Here is a 17,313-nt window from a genome sequence, read left to right as displayed (position 1 = left end):
TACTGTGTGCTCGGCACTGTTCTAAGAGTTTTTGTTTGTGTATTTAAGCACTTAATTCTCACACTCCTCTAGGAGATCAGTGATATTATTATTTCTACTTCACGAATGAGAAAATTGAGGCACAGAAAGTTTAAGTAACAAGGCCAAGGTTACGTCCCAGTAAGTGTCATAACTGGGACTCAGATAATGTGCTTCCAACAACTTCACTCTTAACTAGTATTCAACAAAGTCACTTAAACATCACTGAGTGGCCAAAATGAGTTCATTTTCTTTTTTCTTTTTGACAGAATGTCTTCTTTTCTTAAAAGAAATAATTAACAAGGAGCAAATTTTATTGTTCATTTATTTCATGAATATTATCATTTACAAGTATACTTACATTCCTGCAGTTTATGGTATGAGTAGCTTTCATTAAATCTGTTGGACTTGAATCATCAAGGGATGAAGAAGACCGTAACCTTTAAAAAGTGATACAGAAAACATTTTTTATTTTTACATATTTTAGAAGGAAATTTTCTCCTCTAAATACATAATAATCTACTGATAAAAATATAGTGAGGAAATTGAAACCGAGTATCATAGCAGTTTTCACATTTAGACTGACTTACTAGGTGCCAGACTTATTTGTGACTATGGAATGCTGAAAAACACTCCATAGTAAATAGAAAAATAAAGCTCCAAGGTAAAAACTCTTGAGTAAATCATATCACCTGTCAAAACAACATGTGGTAAATAGTAGAATAACACAGCACGGTTTCAAACAGGTGCTGGTGTCAAAAATCAGCTCCTTCTCAAGATACTAAATGGCAGACCTGAGAGTAAGTGAAGATTTGCTAACATTTTGGAACCTTTTTAAAGTGGAAAATGTGCCATATTTTTACTATAATAGGTCATTCTCAGGTAAAAATCAATGAAACACATACATAAAGAACAAAATGGTATAAACACAATCTTATCTTATGTCTTAATGTGTTCCCAAGAAGGCAGTTGACATTGAAGTGTACAATACGATGGTTTAATGTACATATACATAGTAAAATGATTGCCGCAGTTAAATATATTTACATATTCATCACCCCCCCACAGTTATCTGTGTGTATGTATATGATGACAGCACCTAAAACCTACTCTCCTAGCAAATCTTCAGTGAATAACGTTATTAACTATAGTTACTTCTCATGCTGCACATTCCATCTGTAGACTTATTCATTCTACCTAATGGCAAATTTGTACCTTTTGATTTACTTCTCCCCATTCCCATGCCCTCCCTGCCTCTGGTGAACACCTATCTACTCTATTTTTATTTACTCAGCTTTTTTTTTTTTTCCTGACATTCCACACATAAGAGATGATGCAGTACGCTTCATTCTGTGTGTGGCTTATTCCACTTAGCATAATGTCCTATGGGTTCATTCATGTTATCACTGTTTATAATTTGAGACTTCTTTTCTTAGTCTAGCTAATGGTTTATCAATTTTATCTTTTCAAAAACCCATCTCAGTTTCGTCAGTCATTTCTATTGTTTTTCTAATCTTGATTTAATCTGTTTCTGCTCTGATAATTTCCTTCCATCTGTTGACTTTGGATTTAGTTTTTTCTGTTTCTAGTTCTGGAGGTGTAAAGCTAGGGTTTTTTTCTTAACATAGGTATTTACTGCTATAAACGTCCCTCTTAGAACTGCTTTTTACTGCATTCCATATGTTTTGATATGTTGTGTTCCCATTTTTATTTGTCTCAAGTTTTTAAATTTCCCCTTTGATTTTTTCTTTGACTTATTGGTTATTCAGGTATGTGTGGTTTAAATTCCACGTATTTGTGACTTTTCCAGTTTTCCTCTTGTTATTGACTTCTAGTTTCATAACACTGTGGCCAGAAAAGATACTTGGTATGATTTATATGTTCTTAAATTGTTTAAGACTTGTTTTGTGGCCTAATATATGACCTATCCTGGAGAATGTTCCATGTGCACTTGAGTCACTGGTTGGCAGCATACAGTTGGATCTTGTTTTTTAAATCCATTCAGCCAGTCTGTCTTGATTGAATAATTTAATCCATTTATATGTAATTACTGATAGTAAAGTGCCTACTAGGCCATACTGTTCACTGTTCTCTGTTTTGTAGTTCCTTTGTTCTGTTCTTCCTCTTACTGTCTTCCTATGTGATTTGATGATTATTTTGTAGTGGTATGCTTTGATTCCTTTTTCTTTTTCTTTTGTGAAAAAGAACTTATTTGTAGTTATTAGGAGGTCTACATAAAATACCTTATCATTATAACGGGACATTTTAAGCTGATAATTTAACTTCAGCTGCACATTAAAAACTCCACACTTTCTCTCCACATTTTATGTTACTAATGTCACAATTTATATCTTTTACATGTCATATATTCATTAACAAATTAGTGTAGCTATAATTAAATACTTTTGTCTCTTAACGTTTTTATTAGAATTCAAAGTGATTTATGTACTACCATTACAGTATTAGAGTATTCTGAATTTGAATGTATTCTTATCTTTACAGAAAGTTTTACACTTTCATTTGTTTGTTAGCACCCTTTCAGTTTAATGTGAAGAATTCCCTTTAGCATTCTTTTAAGGCACATCTCATGATGATTAACTTCCACAGCTTTTGTCTGTCTGGAAAAGTCCTTATCTACCTTTCATTTCTGAAGGACAGCCTTGCCACATGTAGTATTCTTGTTTGGCAGGGTTTTTTATTTGTTTGCTCTTTACTTGCAGCACTTTGAATATATCATCCCATTCTCTCCTGGCCTGCAAGGTTTCTGCTGAGGTTTCTTTCTGATGCTTTCAAAATCCTTTCCTTCTTTGACTTTTGAGAAGTTGATTATAATGTGTCTTGGTAAAGATCTCTTTATATTTAATCTATTTGGGGTTCTTTGGGCTTCATGAAACTGGAACCCCTGGGTTCAATGAACATTCCCTTTTCTGAATTTGGGGATTTTCCTTTTTTTTTTTTTTTTTAAATAAGCTCCTTGCCTCTAACTTTCTCTATCCTTCTGGGACACCCACAATGTGTACATTGGTTTTCCTGACAGTGTCCCATAAGTCCTGTGGGCTTTCTTCACTCTGGAAGTCCTATTCTGCCATCTTACTGGCATCTGATGTCACCCCGTTCATGTTTTAAAATCACTACCTGTTCACTTAGCCTGATGGAAACTACCTCTCCTCTCATCTCTTTAGTATTAATCTTCTGCATCTTGGCTTCCTTCATATTAGTTCCCTGGGCAGAAGTCTGTTATTTAAGTCCCTCTACTACCTGACTTTACATTAGTTAAGAACCCCGACTGCTCACCAACTCAATTCTTCTCTCAACCGAGTCCCCTTGTTTTCTGAAGCCCCTATGATTTCTTCTACATTCTTACAATTCCGTCTTCCTGTTGAAAAACAGCTTATATCTGAAGTTATTTGAATTGGCTTTTATGTACCTTTGTGAATTTTAAAGGTTTTTTTCTTTTTTTTTTTAGATGAAATGTTGCTCTGTCACCAGGCTGGAGTGCAGTGGTGTGATCTTGGCTCACTGCAACCTCCAACTCTCTGGTTCAAGCGATTCTCCTACCTCAGCCTCCTGAATAGCTGGGATTACAGGCACATGCCACCGTTCTCAGCTTATTTTTGTATTTTTAGTAGAGACAGGGTTTCACCATTCCATATTGGCCAGGATGGTCTTGATCTCCTGACCTTATGATCCGTCAACCTTGGCCTTCCAAAGTGCTGGGATTACAGGTATAAGCTATTGTGCCCAGCCTAAAGGTTTTTTGTTTTCATGTTAGTATGATTATTTCTTGTAAAATTTCTATCTTTTTTTGTTGCTACTGTGAAGATGATAATAGTTTCCATTATATTAAACTGCCTATCATTTGTATATAGGAAGACTACTGATTTTTATATATTGGTTTTATAAATATGATATTTTTACTTTTGAAAATATTTGCAGCAATAAAACATTACCTCTGTAAATCCAGAATTTCATTTGCAATATCTGTTCCAATACTACCAGCACCAAGTACTGTTCCAGTAGACATTCCAGGTACACTCATACAAGATTGTCCAGAGGATTCTAAGTAACAGCAAAAGGAAAAATTCAGTTGAGGACTTTTTCTTTCAATTCAAATAATTTCACATTTCTCTCCTTAAAAGAAACAGACTAGCTGTATCCAAAAATGTTAGAAAACATTCATCCTTATGTTACATATGTAATTCATAATGCTCTTTGAATCAAATGTGTGGGAAGTCACTGAGAGCACAATCATGACTTGTAACCCAGCAGTCAAGTCTCTTTCAACTTCAATCTCCACACTAAAGCCAGAGCAATACTACTTCAATGTTTCTGAAGATTTTTATTTTTACAAATAATACATTAATATATTCCTGTGGTGAAAAACTAACACAGATAAGCAAAAGCTCCCCCTAATACTTCTCATTAATTTGTCCAAGAGTGTCACAATTGACAAGGAACAATATTAGCTGCTAGGGCTGAATAATGGATAAAACATCATTCCTGCTCTTAAAGAACTCAGTCTACTGGAAAGCAAGTTGAATGAACAACTAATTGTAGTACAGTGCAAGATTATAACAGAAACGTAAGCAAAGTACTGTGGAAATTTCGAGGGGGATATGGTGGTACCTCTGGGAGTTTAAATGGGATACCTGTTTCCTGTTGAATTTAGTCTCTTCTAAACCAAAGCTGGGATTCCTACAACCCAATCTGTAGAATGCCTTTTAATTTCACCTTCAAATTTTCCCCTCTCCAGGACAGAAAAAGATAATAGTCTTAATAATGTATCTCAGTAATAAGTCTTTCATCATCTGAAACTAAACTTACCTTCTGATGATTGAGAGCTACAAGGAAAAAATGATGCTTCTCCAGGCTCACTATGCCCCCTAGAATTAAAAACACCACAGGTGATTTAATTTTCTAAGGTGAAGGAAACTGTTATGGCAGCTACCCTAAGCTCTTTTAATTTGTCAATTTGTGGCTCATTTATGTTTTATATACATATATTGTTAGTATTAAGATCTTAATATGCTAAGTATCATGGCTTTTGCCAAATGCCCCATCCGCCTGTAAAATACATGTTCTCACAGCAACAAACTCTCAGTTCACATACTAATAAAAAGTAGGCAAAGATTACAGGGATGGGTGATAGGAAATACCGGAGGTATTAAACTTTTTTTTTTTTTTAATTATTTTTCACTCAGTATTGTAGATAAGAAAATAACTGGTTCAAGGAAACCTTACAGCAATTTCAAAGAGAAACTTACAGGAAAAAAAGTAAGACTTAGAACAGGGCCATTCTAGCCTACTATAAAATCGGGAAAACTTGGCTCTCCCTTCAGTCTAACACAGCTACAGAACAGGGCTTGCTAAGCAACACCTGGGCTGGATTTCTGCTCTCTCCCGTCCTGGGCCTGCCTACACAGACACGTGTGGTACCCCAGGCTTACAAGATGTGCAGGTAAAAATGATGGGGAGGACAAAACAATTTCTTACAACAGTGCACAGTAGAAGTCCATATCTGCATTGTTTACCTAATGACCATGGAGGGTAGGAAGAAAATGCTTGAATGAATGCCTTTACCCTCACATATTATATCAAGGAGGAATATATTACAAAAAAAGAAAACTTTCAGCTTAATTCTGAGAACTAATGTCAATGAATAGTAAATGAATTACTCGAAAGATAAATATCAAGTTATAATAAAAGGCCAGAGGATCATACAGTTTTAATGATTCAGCAAGATGAGAGGAGAAAAGGAAAGATACTCATTTAAAATTAATATAAAGGTCATAACATAAAAAATTACTTACAAAACTAAAGTGTTGACAGATACGATATATTCCAGTTCTTTCGTCCAAGGATTTGTGAAACTAAACCATTGGCTTTTTAAAGTTACAAAAGAGCCATCTTTTGTTCTGAATTTGTAGGAATCTGTAAGTATTTTCTCCTTACTCTGTAGAACTTAACGAGAAAAGATAATTATCAGCATAACAGTCTACCACTATAAAAATCAATGTTGTGAGGATTCATTATAATTTCAAATTTCACAGGAATGGGAAATTAAGAGTGAAAGCTGTCATTTTAAATTCCCCAAAATGTATTCCGCTTGATGCATACCTACCTGCTTTGTGCTTGTCAGTCAAATTACTATGGTCATCTTGATGAAAATATTCATAACAAGAAGTTCCCAAAAGTTCCTGAGGCAGATATCCTAAAATTGCTGTTGCCCTGGTTTTAAAATTGAAAATAAACTTCAGAAGTGGTGAGTGTACTTCTTCCCAGAATACTGTAGGCCCACATGTGGCCAGGAGAGTAAGGAAGTGCATGGGGACCTACGCACATCACTGGGCTCCCCTTGGCTGTCCTAGACCCAGACTAGAGCTGCAACACAGAATAGACACCCAGGAATGAGGCCTCCACCCGATCCAGGCTGCGCTCTTACTAGCTTTTGCCAGAAATTTGGGGCCACAGACCATGCTCAGTTTCTGCACCAACTGGCTAGGAGACACTCTTCCAAGTTTACATGTTAGCTTAAACAAATTTGCTGACATGTCCATATTCTTATTTCATTTAAAGTTTCTTTTTTGTTCTGAAAACACACACACACACACACACACACACACACACACACACACCTCTAGCAGTACTACTAAGACATGTCTTTAATAGCTTCAAATATCCCATTGAAATCTAATCATTATAACATGTAAATGTTTACCTTTGATCTACATAGACAAATTTTCCATTCATTGCAAACCGGGTTATAAATTCAGTTGGTTTCACATTAATCTCTCCACTATTCTGTGGAACAATATATGGCTGTAATCTTCCAATGGCTACAAGGCAGGTAAAATTGCTGTTGTCTTTCTTACTGTTCCTTTCTTCTTCCATTCCAACAATATTTGGAGGCCAGCTTCTCAAGTAACCAGTGCAGTGGACAGTATAGAATTTCCTATGCTCTAATTCAAAGATTTTTAAAAAGGACATTTGGATCATTATAAACATATCATTAAATTTCTTATATTGACATCTATAATAGTTACAATTGTGCTATAAAATGCTCTTTAAATATGCTAAAATATGAAAGGGGAATGGTATTCCATTGAAAAGATATCATCAATTTTATTTCATTACTTTATTATTAATAGGTTATTTTTCTCAGGAACTAAATTGTATGTACTACATGAAAACAGCAAACAGGTTGCATTATTTTAGGATTAACTAGGTTTATGACTTAACACATTTCCAAGACAATTTTTAAAATTACAGTAATTTACTTCTGTCAGAAAAAATTAAACCTCATGCCCCGTTGTAATACTGTTTTCAGCTTAAGTTTTTTGATATATTGTAATATATTATAACTTAGATTCAAAAGTATAAAAAGACATTTAAGTCATTATGCATACATTCTTAAATTTCTTATGTTAGAGCTTATATGGTCAATAATTATATAAGGTTATTATAGATTATAGAAACACCTTAAAGAACACTTGGAGATATTTATAATGGAAGGTACAAAAATAAAATAAACCACTTTTTAGGAAAATCCCAAGCAATTAACTAAGAAGATTGTCAAGCATGTCCACCAGGATAAAAAAATTGGAAATAACCTATATACTCTAATATCATGCTTAAGCAAAAAATGAATCCAACACTGGCATAAAAGATGAGTAGGATACAGATTACGGCATGCCACAAAAGTGATTTAAAGGTTAAAAAGTAGGGGAAAAGCCTGATAAAAATTATTTGAGACAGCTGTTCATGGTAAGATTTAGAAAAGATTAGAACAATCAATGTTTTAAATTGGCACTATTTGGTAAAACTGCCACTACAATAAATCCTTTAAGGCTAGGCACAGTGGGTCATGCATGTAATCCCAGCACTTTGGGAAGGCCAAGGTGGGTGGATCACCTGAGGTCAGGAGTTTGAGAACAGCCTGACCAACATAGTGAAACACCATCTCTACTAAAATACAAAAATTAGCTGGGCATGGTGGCAGGTGCCTGTAATCTCAGCTACTTGGGAGGCTGAGGCAGGAGAATCCAAGGAGACAGAGGCTGCAGTGAGCAGAGATTGTGCCACTTGCACTCAGCCTGGACAACAAGAGGGAAACTCCAACTCAAAAAAAAATAGTTTAAATTTTTTTCTAAATAGAAGATGACACAAACTGTCATATAAGATAGTAGTTAACAATAATAGAAAAGATTTAGAGAACACTTTCTGTGTCACAGTCTATTTTAAATGTTTTAAACTTGTAACTCATTTAATCTTAATAGTTCTATGGGATGTTCTGGTATCTCCATTGTCTTAGGAAACTGAGTTAATGGCAAAGTCACAGTAGGTACAAGGTGGAGCTGGGGTTAAAACTCAGGCTGGCTCGAGAGTCTACTTTCTAAACCACTAATGCCACACAATTTGCTGATAGTGAGTGCTCTGTCACCAAAGATGTTCAAATAGGAGTTGCCTGGGTGACAGAAGGGTAGGGGTACAAAGGTGTTCCAGCCAGAGGGAATAAGCAGTGAAAACTGAGAGTGGTCAGATGTGGCTGAAGCACAGGCTGTAGTGGGGAAGGCTGGAGAATAAAGCAGGAACAGAGGGCAGGTTGTAAGACATCCATAAAACCTTGTATCCAACACCTAGCAAACACCACTCCCTTCCCGGGCCACAGACACCCTAAATTACAAAACTCCTTATCTCTTCCAACCTCAAATCAAGTCTTTATCACTTAGTATTCCCAACCCTGTTTACTGGTGCCACAATCAACCCAGGCAGTTCAAAGAGAAATCTGGGGGTCATCCTAGGCTCTACTTCCTCCTAACAACCTCCCCTTTCACCTCCCCCCTAACAACCTCCCCTTTCACCTCCCCCTAACAACCCAGATGCCGCAAATGAGTTAAAATTGACTAAGTACGAATAAAAGTTTTCATTCATATTAACAAAACTAGAGGGCAGTTAAAAATAAAAGGGCTTATACATCAGGTTCGGCTTTTCTGCAAACTTACAAATGATACCGACTAAAAATATTCCACTCCACTGAAAATGCAGACTTAAGAAAGTCTATATTTTTTATTTATGGAATCTCATCACACAGAACCTAGCCTGTTACATTTCTCTCTCTCTCTTACAACAGGTTACTATCTGTATTTCCAAATCAAACTGTCCCTCAATTCTCACTGTGAACATTTATTCAGTTAGCAAATTTCTAGTTGGAATTATGTAATTCTATCAACTGCAATTCATTTCATCAGTGATCTAAAGTTTTTTTAAAAAAAATTCCATTCAATCCATTTCCTGTTTAGAAAAGAAAAAGTGCAGCTTGCTGCCAGAGTAGTATTCTCAGGGCAAATGGGAAATGAGTTAAAAACTCTTATCCCAAACATTCTTTAGATCTTTATCTAAATATTGGAGTCATGAGGTCTGATCCTTGCCAAACTATTTACTTACACCGGCTCCACAGGCTAGGTTCAAGTGCCATCTACTCCATGATTTCTCAAAAGTGTGTGGGGGTGAAGTGAGGGAGAAAAAGCCTGTATTACCCCAACACTGCCTTAATTTACAGGACATCCTTCCAAAATCCTTTATGAAATTTTTCCTCAACACGTTAAAGGCTGGGTCTCTCAACTCAGTATCTTGCTGTCTTCATTTGAATCCTTGAGGAAGCAGATCCAAAACAAGAATTCAAATATAGTAAGTGTATTTGAGGGGTGGTCCCAGGAGACACTGGCAGGAACTGGGAAGTAAGACAGGGAAGAGAAGGAAACTAATAAAGTATCTAAAACCTGTAAGTTCCTGGAGCCACAGGCAGAACTGGCTCCAAAGACCCAAGGAAGAGGTCAGGCAGAGTCCCGCCGCTGGACTCCAGAAGCCAGTGGCACACCCGTCTGCAGTGGTGGGTGCTGGGGGGATAACACATGGGGCACTGACAGATGGCATCTGCCAGAAGTGCATAAGAAACAAGTGGATTCTGGGTGTACTGTTGTACTTCTTCCTCATGTACAATTATCTTACGAAGATAAATTTAAGAAACACCTAAGAGATTTGGTAGCAGTCATCCATCCTTCATCAGCCTGTGATTTCGCAAGTTCAGATACTTGAGTAATTGTCTCTCTACCTTAGAAGATTTTTCAAAGATTGAGTCCATGACATTAAAGTTTGATTCAGGATATAAATAATTTTTTAAAATGTCAATGTTGTTTATTTAAAAAAATATTTTATTATGGAAAATCTCAAACATAAGGCAAAATCAGATATAAACTTTGGTAACTCATCTTGAGAAATCTTGAGAAATGGCTGGCCTTTCCATAAATCTTAAATTCAACTACCAATTAGCATAAAAAGGCTGCTGGCGTCTTCCTTTAAGTTTAAATGTAACTGACATGTCATGGTAAAAGGGAAGAAATACACCTTTATCAACCACAGGCTTTCATTGTTAATAGTGATGGGTCTTAAAACACAGTGATGTCCAGCCAGGCGTAGAGGCTCATGCCTATAATCCCAGCACTTTGGGAGGCCAAGGCAGGCAGATCACCTGAAGTCGAGGGTTTGAGACCAGCCTAACCAACCTGGAGAAACCCCATCTCTACTAAAAATACAAAAAATTGCCAAGTGTGGTGGTGCATGCCTGCAATCCCAGCTACTCAGGAGGCTGAGGCAGGAAAAGCGCCTGAACCCAGCAGGTGGAGGTTGTGGTGAGCCGAGATCGCACCATTGCACTCCAGCCTGGGCAACAAGAGTGAAACTCCATCTCAAAAACAAACAAACAAACAAAAAACCACAGCAAATTCCACTGGTTAATTACTATTGGAAAGAGTAATTTCAAAGCAAACATATGCAAAATGTAATTTCACTCGACACTCTCGTTAGTAAAAGCAGAAGACAAAATGACCCTCATGAAAGTCATCCAGGTGGGAATCAGGGTTTACATTCTACAGTTACCTTATCCTGGCCCAGCCGTCTACAGGCAGTTCTCAAATCAGGCCCTGCAAGGAAGGGCCATGCTGATTGCTGACACATTTCCTTACCATTGCTGAGGCCTGTGCCTTTGGTATAGAACTCTGATGTGTTAAGTGAATACTTGGTTCCAGGGCTTGAGCAGATTCAAAACTCCTTTTTGAAAAGATATTTGCCTCTGAGTGCAGGCATCTGTGTGGCCCAGCTGGGCAAGGGAGTGAACATCCTTGTGTGGGCAGGAACACATTCCTGTAGCAGAAGCCCACTCCCTCGCTGTGTGTCTGCTGCGAAAATCATCCAGAACCTCTGCTAAAACCTTCCGGCATCTAGGAAGCTACTCTAGTAGGCAGCATGGCATAGTGGAAACAATACAGATTTTAAAGCCAGATTCCTGACTCTGTCACTCTCTGTGTGACTTTAGAAAAATTATACAATCTTTCAAAAGTGCAGTTTCCTCATCTGCAAGACAGGGATGCTCTGCACAGAACTGTTAGGGGGATTAAATTGGATAATTATGCAGCATGCTTGGCATATAGTAGAATCTTAATAACTATTAACTCACTCTTTTCTCTCTCTCATTTTTTCTTCTTTCTGAGCTGCAAATAGCTACCATTCATTGAGTGCTTCCTAAGAGCCAAGCACTGCATGAGCCACAGGTAATCCTAACCACACTCTTAGGAGATGCTGTTATTACCCACTGTATTAGTCTGCGCAGGCTGTCATAACTAAATTCTAGACTGGGTGGTTTAAACAACAGAAATGTATTTTCTCACAGTTCTAGAGGCTAGAAGTCCAAGATCCAAGTGTTGGCAGGGTTGGTGTCTCCTGAGGTCTCTCTCCTTGGCTTTACATGGCAGATGGCCAACATTCCACTGGGTTCCCACATAGCCTTTTCTCTGTGTGGATGAACATCAGTGGTGTCTCTCATCTTCTTATGAGGACACCAGTCATACTGGATTAGGAGTCTACCCTTATAACCTTATTTACCCTTAATTACATCTTTAAAGGCTCTAACTACGAATACAGTCACACTGAGGCCTAGACCTTCAACATATGAACTTTGGGGAAAAACAGTTTTTCCATATATTAAGAGAAAGTTGCCTAAGGTCGCACAATTGTTAAGCAGCAGACCTGACACTAAAACCCTGCCGAATTCAAAGCCCAGGCCCTTTCTACTCAGTCCTAACGTCTGTCCTACAGCATGGCTGTTGGGAGGCAGAGTCTAGTGGGAGAACCTGGAACACCAGACCAACTCAAAAATGTATTTGTTTGTTTAGTTCCTCACAGAATTCAACTACGAATTAACTCTAATTGACCATTTGCCAGGTATTCTTGAAATATCTATATTTTCCCCATAAGATGATCATTTATTTCAAAGGAAAGAAATCATTCCTACCTCTTCTATAAATCTCCAAAACTTGCAATAAAAAATCCTCTTAGGAACCCCATGGAAGGACTAAAATTTGATTAGTACATTCTCAAGAATGCTGCTTGGCTGTTTGCTTTTTTTTTTAAACCTATGACTATACACATGCATTTTTGTTTAAAAATTGGATATTTACAAGATCGCTTCAAAATACTACAGCAGGGCTATGCAGTTCCACAGAGAACATCCTACTTTCTTTCTCGTATCTATGCAAAGGGTTAAGAGACCACAGATTATTATGCGTCCAAGATTATTATCAGTGACTGACCTGAGCTCCCATATCTAGGAAAAATCCTCCAAGAATGTATATATTCAGTCATGTGTTGTCCTAGAATTCCACAAAAAAAAATGAGAGGAAGACTCCAAGGCAACAGAAAGGAGGAGAAGCCAAGACAAGGTAGAGTCCTGTGACTGCTTTGTGACTTCTAGTTCCATATTTAAAGTCAAATTTTAAAATGCCAATTTAATTAACATAAATTTATTTTCAGCAAGGCCCAGATTCCTTTGGTTCTCAGGACAGAGCCTTTTCAGATTTCCTTCTCATGAGAATTATGGTATAGAAAATGATCCAAGCTGTCTGCTATCTGAGGTTGAGCTGCCACAGCGAAATAGCAGAGTTGGCAGCTTCAACAACAGGAACTTCTTTTCTCTCAGTTCTGGAGGCTGGAAGTATGAGATGGAGGTGTCAGCAGGGCTAGGTTCTGGTGAGGGCTCTCTTTCTGGCTTGCAGACATCCATCAACTTGCTGTGTGCTCACATGGCCATCCCTTGTTCACTGCATTCATGCAGAGAGACAAAAAGCTCTCTGGCGCCTCTCTATATAAGAATACTAATCCCATCACGAGGGCCCCATCCTCATGACCTCATCGAAACCTAATTATCTCCCAAAGGCCCAGTCTCCAAATACCATCGTGTCAGGGGTTAAGGCTTCACATATGAATTCTGGGGACACAATTCAGTCCATACCATTTGCTAAAAACTTCTTGAGATAAAATCTAAAAAATACGTTGAAATTGCTTCCTTAGGTAAAACAGAAAGACTGTAATGTATATTCATTCATTTAATTCATAACTGTTCCTGTGGATCTGAGAGTGGTTATGTGGTCAGTCACCCAGGAACAAAGGACAAGAGGATCGTCACTTATGCCTTCAGGAAATGTTTATAGAATGTCTACTGTGGGCCAGAAACAACAGACAGAAATGCAGCTCTCATTCTGGTGTGGGAGGCAAGTATTAAAAAATATTAAGCAATTTCAATACAGTGTGGAAGGGCAGCAAATATGAGAGCAGCTCAGGATTACTGATGGATTACTAAATGTGGGTACCTGGGACTCAAGCCAGCAGAGTGGGGAGGGTATCGGGGATGGTTTCCTGGAAACAGGGGATGCCTGAGCTTTAATGTCCAGGGTCTGCGGACAGATTTGTGTGTTGTAGTCAGGCATGGTGGCTCATGCCTGTAATCCTAGCCTTCTGGGAGGCTAAAGTGGGAGGAACACTTGAGGCCAGGAATTTGAGATCAGCCAGAGCAATACAGCAAGACCCTATCTCTACAAAAAATTTTAAACTTAGAGGGATGTGATGATGTATATCTATATAGTCTCAGCTACATGGGAGGCTGAGGCAGGAAGATCATTTGGGCCCAGGAGTTTGAGGCTGTGAGCTATGACTGCACCACTGCACAAGTGTGTTGTGTCTGTAATTGTTACAAAGTGAATAGCACCAAAAAACTGAGTAAATAATCCTCCAGTATTCAAAAACTACTATTAATTCAGCAAAGATGTCACTCACATCACACTGTCCACTACCTACTTATTAGTTTACATATTTCTTGGCTGTCTCTATTATAAAAGGGCTGTCTCACATAACGTCCACCAGAGCAGTACTTCTCTGCCTGTTCCCCAGTGTGTCCTTTGCATTTGGTATAGTACCTGGCACACAGTAGGCACTCAATGAACTGTTCATTTATTAACATCTATTATTGTCAGACAATGATCTCGGGTTTATCCTAGTCATTTTTCCCTCAGCACAGCCAATGTGCAGGGATCCTTTTAGAAATAAGACTGTGATAGGAGATATAAGAAAATACAACTCAGGGAGGAAGATTTAGCCCCAGGCTTGAGCACTGCTGTCTAGGGCATCCCTACTTTCCATTTCTCACACTCTCCGAGAATCTTGAGAAAAGAGTCTAAAGCAGTGGCTGTGAAAGTAGACTCTCTGGATTAGCAGCATCAGCCACACCTGGGAACTTCCTAGAAAAGCACGTTCTTGGACCCCACCTCAAACTTATTCTGTGTTTTAAAAATCCTTCCAGGTGATTCCAATGCAGGCTAAAGTTTGGGAACCACTGGTCTAAAGGTGTAACTTAAAATGTATTTCTCCAGTGAACCTAAATTCTCATGAATATCAGGGAGGAGTTCAAATGGTGATAGTGGACTTGGTTGGAGGATCAGGCCACAGGAGAATGAGGTTTTGCCAACAGGTTTCTGAGTAGAAGCTCAGCCTGGATAGGTATTTATTTTCAAGTTCAAGAATATAAATTGTTTGCATGTGGATATTGGTTTGAGAAGGCTGGGTAAGTTTACTTATGTCAGAAGAGAGAATGAAATTGGGAGAAGTGGCAGGAAGAATTAGATTAGAGTAGAGGGGAGAAAATACAGAGGCTGAAAATCAAGCCTGTAGAGGTGCAAGCTTTAGCAGAAAAGAGCAAGATGATGGGTTAGGGAGCAGAGGGCAAAATCAGGTTTCACAGAAGTAGAGGGTTACAATGGGACACCCATCAGACACCAACACAAACATGACTAAAATACTAAGTCAGTCCATGTGGAAAATCTCCCAGAAGAAAAGACAATTCAGTCTGGTAATCTTTAAAACACTTACAAAATTTGACCATTCTAGCCTCTAATCGATTTATAACTTGCAACAAACATGACAGATTTCAGCCACCTTACAGTGGTTGCACTGGCTGTCATGTTTTTCGCTCATACAGATTTCTGTGTAGATTTGGTGATTTACACATGATTACACCCTTAAGGACGGATTAATTAGAGGTGAACCCTAGAGGAACCAACACCATGTTGGTTCACCTCTGGTTAAAGCCTAAGAGTAAAACATATTACAGTATGACTCCTCGGACCATCCACACAGAAGGAATATTCCTGCCATTGGAGACGATTTTCACATTACATGGCCACGTCCTAGCTGGTCCCTATAGTAACACCAAGATGACTGATGTGGGAAGGCAGAGAGAACGGGCACTCTGGGGTAGTGACAATAATGGCACCTGCCATCTGCTCTACACTGTCCTAGGACTTTAGGTGGACTATTTCCAACAGTGTTTTAAGAGCTCCTAACATCGGCTGTCACTATGCCGGGAACCAGGCTAAGCACATGATGTGTATTAACTCATTTAATCCTGATAACGACCCTGAGTGGAGTCCTATTATTCCCATTTTAGAATTGAGCGGAGTAAGGCCCCGAAGGATTCAGAAATTTATCTTAAGTCACATAGCAGAATTAGGATTTAAATCTAAACAGTTTGGCTCTAGAATCTATTCATTTACCTGCTGCAGCTAAACCAGAGTCCTGTGAATATTCTCATGTTACAGATACGGAAACTGAAGCTCAGAGGGATTAAGAAACTTGCTTATGATCACACAGCTAGCTTGTGGTAGGGCTAAAATCTGATCCCCACTGGTTGGATTCCACAGCCTCTTTACCTCCAGTTCAGCTGTGACTTCAAGCCCAGCAAGTTTCATATGTGACATTAGACAGCTCTCCACCACTCAGAGCCACCGGCAAGAGGGAAGAAACTGATGGTCCTTAAACAGATCCCCCTGAGGACTGCTGGTTCATTTCCATTTTTGCTTCTTTACAGTGTAACACAGAGTAGGGGTTTTATGACTGACTGTGAATTTTATCTATTTGACTTTCTGCAAGTTACTGAATCTCTCCAAGTCATTCATCTTTGATCCTAAAACAGAGATAAGAAAAGTATTTTCTGGGCTGGGTGTGGTGGCTCACACCTGTAATCCCAGCACTTCAGGAGGCTGAGGCGGGTGGATCACCTGAGGTCAGGAGTTCAAGACCAGCCTGGGCAACAGGGAGAAACCCCGTCTCTACTAAAAATACAAAAAATTGGCTGGGCGTGGTGGCAGGTACCTGTAATCCCAGCAACTTGGGAGGCTGAGGCAAAAGAATCACTTGAACCTGAGAGGCAGAGGTTGCAGTGAGCTAAGATCGCACCAATGCACTCCAGCCTGGGACACAAGAGCAAAACTCCATGTCAAAAAAAAAAAAAAAAAGTATTTTCTTCTTAATTTGCATTTCTGGTGGCAATGTAAATTAGTTCAGACACTGTGGAAAGCAGTTTGGGGGTTTGTCAAAGAACTTAAAACAGAGCTACCATTTGACTCAGAAGTCTCATTACTGGGTACACACCCAAAGGAAAATAGATCATTCTACCAAAAAGACATATGCACTGTATGTTCACTGCAGCACTGTATGTTCACTGCATTCACAAGAGCAAATAATGAAATCCGCCTAGGTCCCCATCCATGGTGGATTAGATAAAGAAAGTGGGGTACATATACAACATGGAATACTTCACAGCCATTAAAGAATGAAATCATGTCCTTTGCAGCAACGTGGATAGAGCTGGAGGCCATAATCCTAAGCAAATAAATGCAAGAACAGAAATCAAATACCACATGTTCTCACTTATAAGTAGGAGCTAAACATTGAGCACATAAGGACATAAATATGGGAAGAACAGACACTGTGGACTATTAGAGCAGGAAGGGAGGGAAGGGAGGGAAGGGAATGTGGATTGAAAAACTACCTACTGGGTACTACGCTCACTACCTTAGTGCAATATACCCATGCACCAAACCTACACGTGTAGTCCTTGTATCTAAAACAAAT

The 17,313-nt window shown here is 38.6% G+C and overlaps 1 protein-coding gene across 4 annotated transcripts in view; it reads right to left on the bottom strand.

Moving 5' to 3' along the window:
• The window catches only part of BMAL2 (basic helix-loop-helix ARNT like 2), a 70,163-nt gene that overhangs the window by 6,310 nt on the left and 46,540 nt on the right, over nucleotides 1-17,313 (bottom strand). For all 4 annotated transcript variants that reach the window (XM_021666863.2, XM_064377374.1, XM_064377375.1 and 1 more), the window contains 6 exons: nucleotides 6,737-6,977; nucleotides 6,140-6,246; nucleotides 5,829-5,979; nucleotides 4,843-4,901; nucleotides 3,969-4,077; nucleotides 380-458 (listed from right to left, as the gene is read on the bottom strand). In XM_021666863.2, the coding sequence (XP_021522538.2) occupies nucleotides 380-458; nucleotides 3,969-4,077; nucleotides 4,843-4,901; nucleotides 5,829-5,979; nucleotides 6,140-6,246; nucleotides 6,737-6,977 (746 nt within the window). The remainder of the gene's footprint in view (nucleotides 1-379; nucleotides 459-3,968; nucleotides 4,078-4,842; nucleotides 4,902-5,828; nucleotides 5,980-6,139; nucleotides 6,247-6,736; nucleotides 6,978-17,313) is intronic.

Source organism: Aotus nancymaae, unplaced genomic scaffold, assembly GCF_030222135.1.
Source record: "Aotus nancymaae isolate 86718 unplaced genomic scaffold, 86718_ANA_hifiasm-v0.15.2.pri h1tg000016l, whole genome shotgun sequence".
NCBI classification, from domain to species: domain Eukaryota; kingdom Metazoa; phylum Chordata; class Mammalia; order Primates; family Aotidae; genus Aotus; species Aotus nancymaae.
The sequence above is the reverse complement of the archived record's forward strand: the minus strand, read 5'-3'. Positions and strand labels throughout refer to the sequence as shown.